Source organism: Doryrhamphus excisus, chromosome 1 (assembly GCF_030265055.1).
Source record: "Doryrhamphus excisus isolate RoL2022-K1 chromosome 1, RoL_Dexc_1.0, whole genome shotgun sequence".
NCBI classification, from domain to species: domain Eukaryota; kingdom Metazoa; phylum Chordata; class Actinopteri; order Syngnathiformes; family Syngnathidae; genus Doryrhamphus; species Doryrhamphus excisus.
In genome coordinates, this window is record NC_080466.1 from 30,224,432 (window position 1) to 30,240,274 (window position 15,843).

Genomic DNA, 15,843 nt, shown 5'->3' on the forward strand with positions numbered 1-15,843 from the left:
TGTTCATGTGACCTAGCCAAGCAAAGAACACCCGCGAAAACAAACCCGGAAAAGAAGCACCACAAGGAAAAAAGGCGGAAGAAGTACAATAATGTAATATCTTATAAATGTCACGTTGGAAGACTTACTTTTACATTTACAACATACAGGTATGATTATATATATTTTAATCGTTTCGTTTCTGTGTTGCTGAATTAAAAAGAAAAACATTTTTGCAATACACGGAACTTGACAATAGATGGAGCTACGCATCACATGCAAGTGAACGCAACTGCCGTCACCATTTGGTTTGCCTTGAAATTATATTAAAAAAAAACAATATCAACCATGTATCAATATGTACAACACAACAAAACAAAAAGGACTTTTCTTCTTGAGTTTGTTTGTCTTCTTAATTTAAAAAAATATATTTTTATATGTATTTGACTATTGTTTGTCAAAAATATATGTATCAATAATGTAAAATATATATGTATAAACAACCATAAAGCTGATATTTGTTAAATTAACAGTACAATTGAAAAGTATCGACCCAATATTGATACTACATTGGTATCGAACCATCGTTATTTGTCTCGAGTTGCTACCTTTTTACGGTTGATATGTTGATATGGTATTAAAATAATTGAAATCCAAATCAATCCAAATTCAATCCAAATAAAAATTATAATATAATCCGCTGTTAAATCGTTTTGGGGGCGTTTCTGGCCACTTTAACTCCGCCCTCATTTATTCTCACAACTTCCAGGTCAGCTGCGCTTTTTTTTTTCTTTTTTTTAAATAATCCCTTTTACGAGTTCTCCAGCTTCCCAAACAAACTATGTTGCAATGATCCCAGGCTGTGGGGCTTCTCCAAGTGTAGTTTATTGATTTATTGTTTTTTTGCAGAAACTGGAGGAGGACAACCGGCGTTGAGTCGACACAAGCAGGTGAGCATTGCCAGTCTTATTGAATTATATGCCACATGAGGTTTTGTATTGCTTTAAAAGTAGCATTGAACAGTTTTTATGCAAGTTGCATGCTGTGCATTTACACTAAGTGAACAAGTGACAATTCAAAACATGAACTGAGTTCTGCAGGGGTTTTATTAGATGCATTATAGCTTTGTGTTTATGACACAGGGGGATTGAAACTGTGTCCTCAGATGGGTGTGGGTCTGTTTTGTTGTTTCCATAGGTACACATTCCCCTTGCTTTCACATTGCTCTGTGCATATGCATGAAGACAAGGTGATGGTTACAGGTTTGACTGCATATCTTAGTCCTATCAGTAGTGAATGGTAAAGGAATGTCAGCGCTTTTCATGTTGGTTATTGTTGGGGAAAAAGTAAGGGGGAGAAAAAGCTCATAAGAACATTCTTTTGTGTATCTGAGCTTTATGTCACATGCGTCTGGCTCGCTGACAGGGCTTTTTTTCCGCTAGTTTAATCTGCCTCATAATCATTTCTTTGTCAAACAAAAAGTGGTGAAAAAACGGTGAAATGTTCCATACTGTTTGCCGTTTAGGGGTGACCCGACCTTTTCCAGTGACCGACGCATACAGAAAAAGGAAAGGATGCGTGTACATTTTGATACATTTGATACATTAAAGACGCAAAAACCATTCCACTATTTAATTTATTTAATTTAATTTATTTTTTTATTCTATTTCATTTTATTTTATTTTTTACTTTTGTATTCATGTTTTAGCAATGTTAGAAATGTATTTTAATGTATTTTTTTAATTCCTTGAGTAACAAAAAAACTATTAATAAATTTAACAATGAGATATCGATGATCAGGCAAATTTGTGTAATAGCTGAAAATATTTTATTTTATTTTTTATTATTGTATTCATGTTTTAATAATTTTTTAAATTTATTTTAATGTATTTTTTTATTCCTTGAGTAACAAAAAACTATGAATAAATTTAACAATATGGTATCGATGATGAAACAAATTAGTGTAATAGCTGAAATTATTTTAATTTATTTTATTATTTATTTTTGTATTCATGTTTTAATAATTTAAAAATTTGAATACATTTAATAATATGGTATTGATGATAAAACAAATTAGTGTAATAGCTGAAATTATTTTATTTTATTATTTATTTTTGTATTCATGTTTTAATAATTTTAAATTTTATTTTTGTTATTCCTTGAGTAACAAAAACTGAATTTATTTTATTGTAATATTTATTTTATTATTTATTTTGTATTAATGTTTTAATAACTTTTAAAATGTATTTTTTTATTCCTTGAGGAACAAAAAAACTATGAATAAATATAACAATATGGTATCCATGATGAAGCAAATTAGGCAAATTAGTGTAATAGCTGAAAATATTTTATTTTAAATATACAAATATATACAAATATATCTGGAGCCTTACAGGATGTAGAGTCTGGGTGAAACCAGGCCACACTGCAAAAAAAAAATCACCAGACAGTTTAAATGATTGAATAAGTCTTAAATTTTGCCACAAAGAAATGTCAGTCTATAATGATCCGGAATTCAACAGGTAAGACGTTCTAACACCTGGGACCAGCTATAAAAAAAGGACCGGTCACCCCACTCTTGTTTGTATTTGGGCCAAGGGACCTTAAAGAGCTGCTCTCCTGGGGGCGATGAATGTTTACAAGCTCACATAGATAACATGCTTCAGTAGCATGGAAGCTAAAGTTTAAAATAAACTCCAAAACTGTCCCTCTGTCTTCAAGTATTTTGTACACAGTTGAGCAGTTTTTGCCAATGATTTGTTATTTCTCCCCCCCCCCCCCCGTGTCGCCCGTATTGCCCAGTCCAGTGTGCTCCATCCCCAATCACCCGGTGATGTCGGGAGACCTTCTACAGAGGCTCAGCACCTTCATTCCGAACGTGAAGCACCTCCAGCTTTCCGACATCGTAGTGCCTTCCTTCCCGCTGCCCAGGTCCACCGTCTCCTCCTCTCAAGTCCCCATCCTGTTCCGGGAACCTTACATTCTAACGGGCTACCGTCCCGTTCAGCAAAAATGGCAATGCTACCTCCTTAGCATCTTTCAGAAGCACAATGAATCCCTTAATGTGTGGACTCACTTACTGGCAGTTCCTGTGTTGCTGCTTCTCTGGTGGGCTAACGTAAGCACCCTGGGGTACACCTTAGACGTAGCCTCCATGCCTTTACTACTCTTTTTGGCGTCTTCGTTGACATATTTGTTCCTCAGCGTGGCAGCACACCTCTTTCAGTCGCACTCCGAGCAAGCACACTATTTCTTCTTCTTCATGGACTATGTAGGCGTGGCTGTGTATCAGTATGGATGTTGCATCGGACATTATTTCTACACATCGGAACCGGCATGGAGGGATAGTTTTTTGGGATCGTTTTTCTTACCCGGAGCCGCGTTCTTCGCTTGGCTTACTTGCGCTTGCTGCTGTTTCGCTAAATCCAGATTCCAGCGACCGTATCCTTTGGGTCGTAAAGTGTGCCAGCTCATCCCTACTTCGCTAGCATATTTACTCGACGTGAGCCCCGTGGTGCATAGGTTGGTCACCGCATCCTGGGCGGAGGATCCGTCGTTGCCTTTCCATGCACTCCAGGTTGCTTCTTTCCTCCTCTGTGCTGTTTTCTTCTCCTGTCCGATCCCAGAGCGTTTCTTCCCAGGGCGGTGTGATTTTGTCGGGCAAGGACATCAAATCTTCCACTTGTTTTTGTCCCTGTGTACATTATTTCAACTGGAGGCTCTGTTCCAGGATTATATCAGGCGGAAGGATACAGTGGATGAGATATTTGGTGAGAGGCAGCTGTGGTGGGCGAGCGTATCCTTCCCTGTCTTGCTTTTTTTTTGCCTTTTGACCGCACTTGTCACCATGAAGCACAAACACAAACACCTCCAGGGTCAAAAAGAAAAAAAATGACTAAGGTCGTAAATTCATTATTATGAATAACTGGCGGGAGGAGAAACCTCATTCATGATGTCCTATGCTTTTTGCCTTTTGACCGCACTTGTCACCATGAAGCACAAACACCTCCAGGGTCAAAAAGAAAAAAAATGACTAAGGTCGTAAATTCATTATTATGAATAACCGGCGGGAGGAGAAACCTCATTCATGATGTGATATGCTTTTTGCCTTTTGACCACACTTGTCACCATGAAGCACAAACACTTCCAGGGTCAAAAAGAAAAAAAATGACTAAGGTCGTAAATTTATTATTATGAATAACCGGCGGGAGGAGAAATCTCATTCATTATGTGATATGTCTGTGTTGAACATTATCCAATGTGTCAGCATCATTCTGATTTCAAGCACACAGCTTCAAATCTTCTTAAAATTGTCCATTGTGAATGTGTGAATGTATAGAATGAGAAACGCCAAAATAGTGTGGGGAAAAAACAGCAATGAAATGCGGCCATATTGATGTGTTTTTTGTTTGTAATGTAAAGAATTGCAACACTGGTAGAAGATGGAACTATTTAACACATTATACTCGGTAAAGATGCTCACATAACAACCATTGACTGTTTGTTTATGTATCTGTGTTGAAATAAAAACAAATGCATTGCATTAGGTTATGTCAATTGAAAGCAAATATTTGCCTTTAAATGCGCAGGGCACACTGGACTGCTCATCAGAAGCCACACACAGTGCGCATCACCACGGGGACTACCTTGCGGGTCAATTGTAATCCATTCCTGTGGCATGAATAGGAGTAAAAATTAAGTGACAATGACATTAAACACAGCAGCGGGCTAATCCTGGCATTGTGCTTATTATTTCAGATCACAACAAGAATAAAGTTGAAAACATGGAAATATCGGCATTCATTCATTTTCTAGTGGTGCTGGAGCCTATCCCAGCAGTCTTCGGGGCGAGAGGCGGGGTACACCCTGGACTGGTGGCCAGCCAATCACAGGGCACATATAGACAAACAACCATTCACACTCACATTCATACATATGGACAATTTGGAGTCGCCAATTAACCTAGCGTGCTAACCTACTCGGACCGCCGTGCAGCCCCTCAACGGGTCACTTGTAATCTATTCCTGAGTGACAATGACATTAAACACAGCAGCAGGCTAATCCTGGCAATGTGCTTGTGATTTCAGATACAGAACAATAAAACAGAGAAATATTGGCAATCACAGAAAATTTTTGCTCCCCCAGTTTAACAGATTACCAATTGGCTGCGCACAGCGGTGCGCTAGACGAAATTACCACGGCACGGGGGTGCGCCATGCTCCACCACCTTGTGCTGCGCCATGAAAATAGAGGCAAATATTTAAACTTTTTCCTTCCACAATCTTCATAAATGTTCTCGTAATATTATGATTTTATACCCATGATATTTTGACTTTATTCCCATAATATTATAATTTACCTTTTAATATAATGCATAATAATAATTTAATATAATATAACTTTTTCCCGTTTGTCTATATGTGCCCTGTGATTGGCTGGCGACCAGTCCAGGGTGTACCCCGCCTCTCGCCCGAAGACAGCTGGGATAGGCTCCAGCACCCCTGCGACCCTTGTGAGGAAAAGCGGTAGAAAATGAATGAATGAGTGAATAACTTTTTCCCCAACCAAATTTTCCTAAAATCACTTAAAACTACTTAGCTTTGTTTTGTTTGCTTCTCATTATATTACAACTTTTTAAAAAATCACATTTTTTTTTAAAGGGCCTACTGTGCTCATTTTGGGCCCTTTGTACTGAGATGTAAACTCCTGTAGAGCAACTACACACAATAACAAGCGCAGAAACTTTCTAGATCTTCCAGGATCTGCACCTATTCCAGCTGTATTTCCTTGAATTTCCAAAATTTCTCTGTTTTCATTTATTCCACCCACGGCCCCGCCTCCAGGCACACCCACTTTACTGTGATTGGTGGACTTCACTTATCATGATAGCGGAGGGATTATAGTATACATAATAATAATAATTATTATTCATATTTGGGTGACATTGTGGTTGTCTACAGCCAGCCATGCATTTCTAGTGTGTTTTTTTTTTTTTTTTAAACAAGGCGTTACTGTTTGGATAAACATCTGGGTTATGAATGTCTGTATGATTTAGAAACTATGACAAAATACTGTAGTATGTGATACTGATGAGTACTAAGTAGTAAAAGTGACATTTTATGAATGAATAAATGTGATTGCACCCATGCAAATACCATTGCAACAAGACTCCTTGGAATGTACGTGTAGCGCTCCTGGACGTAAAGGGTGTATCTCGGCTTTGTGTCAGCACCTCCTCCGTGCACAACAATCCCTCCTTCAAGCACCTGCCCCGCCAGAGCCCATTATAAAGCAAACCAGGTGAATAACTGGCAGCAGTTGGTGACAGGCAGTGTTGATCAACACAAGCGGCACATAAGGTAAGTTCCATATCTATTCTTTGTTTATTAATTATCAGTCGTTCTTAATTTGTGTAATCGTTTGACAGCACCACCGCAATGGCTCCAGTCGGGATGGTTGACATGTTGGCTTCTCTTTCATCCGCCGAGGTGGGCATCATCTCCTTGGTCATTTTCCTCATCCTCAGCATTAGTCTGGTGGCTCTGTGCAACGACTGCCAACGGTGAGTCCGATCATTAAAAAAAAATAAAAATTCTGCAGTTTCATCCCTGTGTCCTAAAATGCGAGGCATCTCTTTGCCATTCCAGCATCACAAAAAAAAAAGACTCGTTAGACTTGATAGGTGGTTTTTTTTGTGTTAGGGTGTTGCCTTCTTAAAGAGTCAGTAGCAAAGTTGAGAGTTTTAAAGAGCTTCATGTGTTGTAAACAAAGTCCTTAATAGTCACAAGTGGAGTCTGTTGTATGCAAATATATGGACGCATATGTACAGCGTTTATGTATTTCTGTGCTTTCCACACCCATCACTGCCAAACATACCAGTCACTGAGGCCTGGTCGGACTCGGGGAATGAAACTATGCTCTTATCTGCTGCTGCTGCTGCTGCTGAGCGCATTCTTCCGCTTGTTTGTCACCCAGAGGAATGAAGCTGGAATGGGACCAGAGTGATAGATAGGAATTATAACTTGTGTGTGTGTTTGTGTGTTGAATGGGTGCAGACAAAGAACATTGTAGCAGCATTGATTTATAACGTTGATACAGTTCGGGTTAATTGACGATGAATCAAATAGAATATGTAGCTTTACAGGTCAGGGAACCATATTTGGTAACTTCAACTTTTCAACGTCAAAAAGGTAATAATAACATGTGATTTTTCCCCCAACCAATCAGAGAACAAAGATAATGAGACAATTTATTAAAATGTTGACAAATAAGAATGTTAAAGGGTAGTTTTTAATTTTTTTTTAAGGATTAAGTGCCCCAAAACTACATTCAAACTAAAAAGTGTGCCACAAAGCTAGATTTTATTATTGCTATATTTGGAATTGGGGGGGTGAAAATCATACTAAAATGGCTTGAACAGGTTGGATGGCTCTATGTGCTTTTTGTGCAAGGTAGTAGATGACGTGATTTCTCTCAAATAATCAGATATTTTTATTTTTATTATTTTTTTTATTTTCATTTATTTTTATTTTTATTTTTATTTTTATTTTTATTTTTATTTTTATTTTTATTTTTATTTTTATTTTTATTTTTATTTTTATTTTTATTTTTATTTTTATTTTTATTTTTGTATTATTATTGTTTTTATTGTTATTATTATTGTTGTTGTAAATTAGATATTTTAAGTTAAAAGTGCCCCAAAAATTCAACTTTATATATACTTTGGGATAAAAATCAGAATAAACGTTGTAAATGGTTGAGAAAACAAAAATAACAATTTTAATTTTAATTTTAATTTAATTTTTGTATTGTTAGTAGTGTTTGTATTATTATTATTATTATTATTATTATTGTAAATTAGATATTTTAAGTTAAAAATTCAACTTTATATATACTTTAGGATAAAAATCTGAATAAACATTGTAAATGGTTGAGATAACAAAAAAATAATAATAATAATAATCTGACGTAAGTACAAGCGTGAGTGCCCCAAAACTATATTTTATTATTCGTTTATTTCCACTCAGAAAAAAAAATACTAAAAAAAATCAAACAAGGCCCACAGGTAAGGAATCATACTTGGTAGAAAGTAAGCAATTATCAAATAAAGACTAATAAAAATAAAATGCGTAATAGAATTCAACAACACCATAATAATACACCAGTATAATGAAAATAATAATTAGAGTTAGGCGAGGATTCCTTGGACAGTGACGCCAACGACGGGAATTAAGAGATTAAGATTAAGATTAAGATATGCCTTTATTCGTCCCTCAGTGGGGAAATTTGTGTGTGGGAAATGAGCCACCGGTAAATGCAAATAGACAAGTGAATGCACCTTTGTCCCCGGACACACTGAGTATACACACACATATGTGTCACACCCTCGGTACGAGTCATAACTTTTATATTTCTTGTCATCCACAGGAACTCCGGCAACGCTTACGATGTGAACACAGGAGCCACGGTATGAACTGACTCGTTCTTCTTCTCCCGTGTTTCTGAATTCCATTCATTGCAGCAGCACCCATTAAACCAACATGCGGCGACTCCGGTGTTACTTCAAATTTGCCAAAAACAATATTTTATACAAAAACATACAAATACTTAATAATAATACTTAACAACGTTGGATTTATGTTAATAGATTTGGCGCTACCTGTTTGTTTTCACTCATGAACACATTACATCACAGCTGGTCTGCCAGAGAAGAAGAAGAAGAAGATGTAGCAAAAGGGATCAGTACCATCATTGTCGGTGTATAATAACCCGCTAAAAAAAGATTTGTACATATATAAGCGGCACAAGACTATAAGCAGCACATGTCCACGTCATAAAATGGCATATTAGGGGTAGTTCTTTATTTGGAGCCAATTATGAGGTAGGAAAAAAACTCCCAAAAAGCTTAGCAACCCATCAGAAATTGCATTAAATTGCATCACACAGCAACTTAACATGCAAAAGGTAGCTAAGAAATATACAATACGAGTACCAATATGAGTTTTGAAACTAGTTTAACTGCTTCCCATCATGCAATGTAGTTGAATGGACTGCTTTGCTAGGAAGTACTGCGTGATTTACATCATATATTAGTCTACTCTATATAGTCCTATATACACCCCCGTTAAAAGCAGCATTAATAACTGGCAGGAGGAGTGATTTGACATTTGACACGTGTGGTGTATGAAAACAAGCATATTGTGTATGTATAAATACTGTTTAGCATGTTTGGAGTCTTTCTTTAGATTTCTATCATCCAAGATGTGTGTTATCATTAATAACTGGAGGGAGGAGCGATTGCACTGGACACATGTGCCTGTGTGAAAACAAGCATATTGTGTATGTATAAATACTGTTTGGCATGTTTGGAATCTTTCTATAGATTTCTATCATCCAAGATGTGTGTTATCATTAATAACTGGAGGGAGGAGCGATTGCATTGGACACATGTGTCTGTGTGAAAACAAGCATATTGTGTATAAACACTGTTTGGCATGTTTGGAGTCTTTCTATAGATTTCTATCATCCAAGATGTGTGTTATCATTAATAACTGGAGGGAGGAGCGATTACATTGGACACATGTGCCTGTGCGAAAACAAGCATATTGTGGATAAACACTGTTTGGCATGTTTGGAGTCTTTCTTTAGATTTCTGTCATGCAAGATGTGTGTTATCATTAATAACTGGAAGGAGGAGCGATTGCATTGGACACGTGCCTGTGTGAAAACAAGCATATTGTGTATAAACACTGTTTGGCCTGTTTGGAGTCTTTCTATAGATTTCTATGATCCCAGATGTGTGTTATCATTAATAACTGGAGGGAGGAGCAATTGCATTGGACACATGTGCTTGTGTGAAAACAAGCATATTGTGTATAACCACTGTTTGGCATGTTTGGAATGTTTCTATAGATTTCTATCAACCAAGATGTGTGTTATCATTAATAACTGGAGGGAGGAGCGATTGCATTGGACACATGTGCCTGTGTGAAAACAAGCATATTGTGTATGTATAAATACTGTTTGGCATGTTTGGAATGTTTCTATAGATTTCCATCATCCAAGATGGGTGTTATGATTAATAACTGGAGGGAGGAGCGATTGCATTGGACACATGTGCCTGTGCGAAAACAAGCATGTTGTGTATAAACACTGTTTGGCATGTTTGGAGTCTTTCTATAGATTTCTATCATCCAAGATGTGTGTTATCATTAATAACTAGAGGGAGGAGCAATTGCATTGGACACATGTGCCTGTGTGAAAACAACCATATTGTGGATAAACACTGTTTGACATATTTGGAGTCTTTCTATAGATTTATGTCATCCAAGATGTGTGTTATCATTAATAACTGGAGGGAGGAGCGATTACATTGGACACATGTGCCTGTGTGAAAACAAGCATATTGTGTATGTAGAAACACTGTTTGGCATGTTTGGAGTCTTTCTATAGATTTCTATCATCCAAGATGTGTGTTATCATTAATAACTGGAGGGAGGAGCGATTGCATTGGACACATGTGTCCGTGTGAAAACAAGCATATTGTGTATAAACACTGTTTGGCATGTTTGGAGTCTTTCTATAGATTTATGTCATCCAAGATGTGTGTTATCATTAATAACTGGAGGGAGGAGCAATTGCATTGGACACATGTGCCTGTGTGAAAACAAGTATATTGTGGATAAACACTGTTTGGCATGTTTGGAGTCTTTCTTTAGATTTCCATCATCCAAGATGTGTGTTATGATTAATAACTGGAGGGAGGAGCGATTGCATTGGACACATGTGCCTGTGTGAAAACAAGCATATTGTGTATGTATAAATACTGTTTGGCATGTTTGGAGTCTTTCTATAGATTTCTATCATCCAAGATGTGTGTTATGATTAATAACTGGAGGGAGGAGCGATTGCATTGGACACATGTGCCTGTGTGAAAACAAGCATATTGTGTATAAACACTGTTTGGCATGTTTGGAGTCTTTCTATAGATTTCTATCATCCAAGATGTGTGTTATCATTAATAACTGGAGGGAGGAGCAATTGCATTGGACGCTACTCTGAGTCATGGAATGAAACATGAAAATTATTTTGATGCTGATAAAGATTTTTGTTTCTCAACTTCTTTTTTTCCTGCTTCCTCCTTCTGACGGGGCGAGTCATGCCACTAATACCGTAATATTTTTTGTGTGTGTTATTTGCTTCTGCCACACCAATGCAACTTAAAGTTAGTTAATAAATCAATTAATATTTTTATGAAAACACAGACAACCCGAGATACTGAACTCTGAACCCTCGACATCACCGCAACACATTTATTTTAATGGGAAATAGGAGCGTAAAGATAAATATAGGGGTGTTATTTTATATCAAGAGATCTCTAAAAATGTATACAGGTTTTCTATGCTCTCACTGTAAATATATGTGATATATAAGTAAGGGATCCTACTAAATTTATTAATCACGGCTACAAATTGTACAACCTCACGGACTTGGACTGCAGATGAAAAACAAACACAACTCGCCATTCGTACGGAAGAACAAAGTGACTCTCTTGTTCTTTGTGTGCTTATCATTCCTTTCTCTGTTTATGGCAGGTCGATGGCGTCAAAGGTGAGTTATCTCCTACGGGAATCGAATTTTTATTTAAATCATGTACAAGTACAAATATAACCTGCATTGTTTCGTGTCAACTTGCAGACCCCACCTACACAGCATGGAGAGACCATAAAAACATGCCCATTAGTACCCTGGAAAGATCGAACCCCTCAGCCCACTAAGAGTCCGCTCATGGTCTCGTTTATAACCACAGAAAACAGCAGCTCCACTCTTCAGGAACCAAACATCCTACCTTTGTATATAGGTGACATGTTAGTGTCTAATAATTAGGGACGTCCGATAATTATCGACTTGATATCGGCATAAAAATATGATATTGGTTCCCGATTATGAAAATCGATGTCATGTTACACATATCAGTTTTCGTCAAAAAAAAAAATCCAATATCGGACATCCCTACTAATAATATATCTCATAATATCATAAATTCATATCCTACAATAAACCGAGACCGGTGCCGTTTAGTGTCGTTTAACCTGCTTGTTTATTGCTAGCATAAATAGCACAAATATCAAAATAAAACATATTTTTCATTCACTCAGCAAACAACATTTACTGGTCACTGCACCACATCACACTAATAAAAGCATCCTACTTTATACTTATTTATAACCCACAAGGTATGCTGGGTGGCTTCCTGTTGATTGTCTTTTTTTTTTTTTTTCATCAGCGTGATGTTTTTCTATTCAATGTTGTTGTTGTTTTTTTTTCTCTCCCAACAATGTGGAATTATATTTTCAGGTGCATATACTTCAGAGTTTAAACTTTTTAATGTTTTTTTTTTTCACTTTCTATGAGAAGGCTTTGCAGGAAATAAACGGAATCACGCAGGCACAGTGACAATGTGATTTTTTTTTTTCCGTCGAGAAACTTTAAATAATCTGTTTATTGGTTTTGTGTTGTGCAAAAAATTGTGATGGGGTAAAAAAAAAAAAAAAAATCAAAAATTTTGGGGGTTTAGTATTTATAACTATTTTTAGTCATATAATATTTTTTATGCATATATTGTCACGGGGTGTCGAGGGTTGGACCCCAGATGCAGAGGAAGGCCAACAGGAGTTGCAGTAAGAGTCTTTTAATAGGCAAAGTCCCAGAAACAAAAACTGCCCAGGGGGCAACACAAGGTGGTGGCGAGGAAAAACACGAGGAAAAAACAAAAATCTCGCCACAGAGCACTGCTAACATAAATTACTAAAGTGAACAACAGGAGGCTGGCTGGACGGCTAGGGAGTGCTGGGTATACCGGAGTACCAGACGGTTAGCAGGATACTAAGCGAGGAACCAGCGACTCCCGCTGCAAGCGGCGGCCTTAAATGGGCAGTTGATTTGGATGGGCTTCAGGTGTGCCCAGTCCTCCCGCCTCCAGCCCGCTCCAGGACATCTGGAAAACAAGGAGAGGCAGACCAGAAGGCAGGAACAGGACTGTGACATATATGAGGGGATTTTTTTCTAATCTTTGGTGCAAACTTGCATTGCTTGCATTTTAAAATGTCCTGAATATTTAAATTAAATATAATTTAATATTTATATGTGTCTCAGTCTGTGAAATTTTGGTATCCACACCTCGATAACTGCATATTCTGGAGTGGCCTTTTATTGCATCCAGGCTGATGATGCATACATTTAGACAGATTTACAATATTTGCCATAGTAAAAGTTAAAATGTTCTGAATATTTAAATTAAATATAATTTAATATTTATATGTGTCTCAGTCTGTGAAATTGTTGTATCCACACCTCGATAACTGCATATTCTGGAGTGGCCTTTTATTGCGGCCAGGCTGATGATGCATACATTTAGACATATTTACAATATTTGCCATAGTAAAAGTTAAAATGTTCTGAATATTTAAATTAAATATAATTTAATATTTATATGTGTCTCAGTCTGTGAAATTTTTGTATCCACACCTCGATAACGGCATATTCTGGAGTGGCCTTTTATTGCGGCCAGGCTGATGATGCTTACATTTAGACATATTTACAATATTTGCCATAGTAAAAGTTAAAATGTCCTGAATATTTAAATTAAATATAATTTAATATTTATATGTGTCTCAGTCTGTGAAATTTTGATATCCACACCTCAATAACGGTATATTCTGGAGTGGCCTTTTATTGCGGCCAGGCTGATGATGCATACATTTAGACAGATTTATAATATTTGACATAGTAAAAGCCAGTTCATGGAGGATGGGAGCAGAATGGGAGCGTAGATGCATATCTAGTGGTTAGATGGGGAGGACACGGGAGTGGCAACTTGCTTTAATGAGACTTTAAAGCAGGGTGGAGCTGTTATTCTTGCATTGCCAGTTTTCATACCATGCGTGGCCATACTACTATGCGTTGGTGTCAGGAAAGGCAACACGCCCAAGTGACAGTTCTTGGTTGTTAGATGAAACTTAAAAAAAATTAAAAAAATTACCCAGGGTATTTTGGTGGAACGCTACAGGTTGGTTTGGGGTTCTAAACGCCATTTGCAAAGTTTCTGTGGTGAAAAAAGGTTACTATTGTTATGCCTATGAACATAGCACTGATATAAGCAGTGTTGTTTTAGGCCGTTAGGGGGCAGCAGAAACAAGCCAGTTCCCATGGTAATACAGTCCATGAGACAGGCTACTCTTCCTGGAGACATTTGTGAAAGAGTTTAAGTTAAATAAAAATGTGGACTGTGAATAATTCAGGAATTAAAATATATATATAATATATAAATAATATAAATATAAATAATATAAAAACAATAAAAACACAACAAAAAAATAAAATAAAATTATATACATACCTGATCAAAATCTTAAAGAAGTGTGACAAAAACATTTAAAATTTGTAATAAAAAAATAAATAAAAATAAATATGTTGTTTAAGACCACAGGCTATTTTACAAATTTAAAATAATAATATATATATATATATATATATATATATATATATATATATATATATATATATATATATATATATATATATATATATATATATATATATATATATATATATATATATATATATATATATATATATATATAATGTAATAATATAAATAATATGAAAATAATTTAAAAAACAAGAAAATTAAATTAAATTATATACAGATTATATACAGACCTGATAAAAATCTTAAAGAAGTGCGACAAAAACATTTCGAATTTGTAATAAAATAAATAAATGAAAAGAAATACGTTGTTTTTCACCCGAAAAGATTAAGACCACAGGCTATTTTACAATTGAAATATATATATATATATATATATATATATATATATATATATATATATATATATATATATATATATATATATATATATATATATATATATATATATATATATATATATATATATATAATATAAATAATAAATAATATAAAAATAATATAAAAAATAAAAAACACATAAAAAAATAAAATAAAATAGGAAAATCTTAAAGAAGTGCGACAAAAACATTTCAAATTTGTAATTTAAAATAAAAATTACTTTGTTTTTCACCTGAAAAGTTTAAGACCACAGGCTATTTTACAATTAAAATATATATAATATATAAATAATAAATAATATAAATATAAATATGAATAATATAAAAATAACTAAACAAAAAACACATAAAAAAATAAAATACATTATATACAGAGTATATCTCAAGAAAATCTTAAGAAAATCTTAAATAAGTGCAACAAAAACATTTTAAACTTGTAATAATAATAAAAAAAGAAATACGTTGTTTTTCACCTGAAAAGTTCAAGACCACAGGCTTTAAAAACCAATAACATCACATGAAAACATGAAATACATGTTTAAAAATGCACAAATGGAAAAAAAACCATGTCAACAAACAGCTGTAGGATGAAAAATCCTATATTATTATATATAATAATATTATATAATAATATTTTTATTATTATTATCACCCATTCTCCTGATATCTCTGGATAAATCACAACTAAAAGTGCAAGCAGTTGCTAATTTCTGCTTATGTTGACGTGTTCCACGGAACAAAACAACAATGGCCGCCCCTTGATTCAACTCAACAGAACTGTAACATCTTCATCAGGTTTTTTATAATTTCCAATAAAGATGTAATCTCACTAATGGAACCATTAACGTTATAAAACTGTGTTTTATTCCTTATCATTTATACATCTGATAATTGGTACTGAAGCAATAACGCCATAAAAATACTCTGCATGTACTACTGTAATATCGATGGAGTACCGTGTTTAGCGAGTATCACCGTGCCAAAGGAGTCGTGTGT

General features: G+C 35.3%; 1 protein-coding gene across 4 annotated transcripts; it reads left to right on the forward strand.

Moving 5' to 3' along the window:
- Nucleotides 1-51: 51 nt before the first annotated feature.
- paqr8 (progestin and adipoQ receptor family member VIII) lies at nt 52-4,895 on the forward strand. Of its 4 annotated transcripts, none has more exons than XM_058091062.1 (3): nt 52-149; nt 889-929; nt 2,782-4,894. In XM_058091062.1, exon 3 carries the CDS (start codon nt 2,813-2,815, stop codon nt 3,872-3,874), a length of 1,062 nt encoding a protein of 353 aa, XP_057947045.1. In that variant the 5' UTR covers nt 52-149; nt 889-929; nt 2,782-2,812; the 3' UTR covers nt 3,875-4,894. The 4 variants fall into 4 exon arrangements, with proteins under 4 accessions (XP_057947045.1, XP_057947064.1, XP_057947054.1 ...); XM_058091081.1 differs by having other exon boundaries at nt 135-149; nt 2,787-4,895; XM_058091071.1 differs by lacking the exon at nt 52-149 and adding an exon at nt 708-748 and having other exon boundaries at nt 2,787-4,895.
- The last annotated feature ends 10,948 nt before the right edge of the window (nt 4,896-15,843 follow it).

Bases quoted from the DNA above. Each gene is read 5' to 3' on its own strand.
- paqr8 (XM_058091062.1), top strand. From the start codon at position 2,813: ATGTCGGGAGACCTTCTACAGAGGCTCAGCACCTTCATTCCGAACGTG.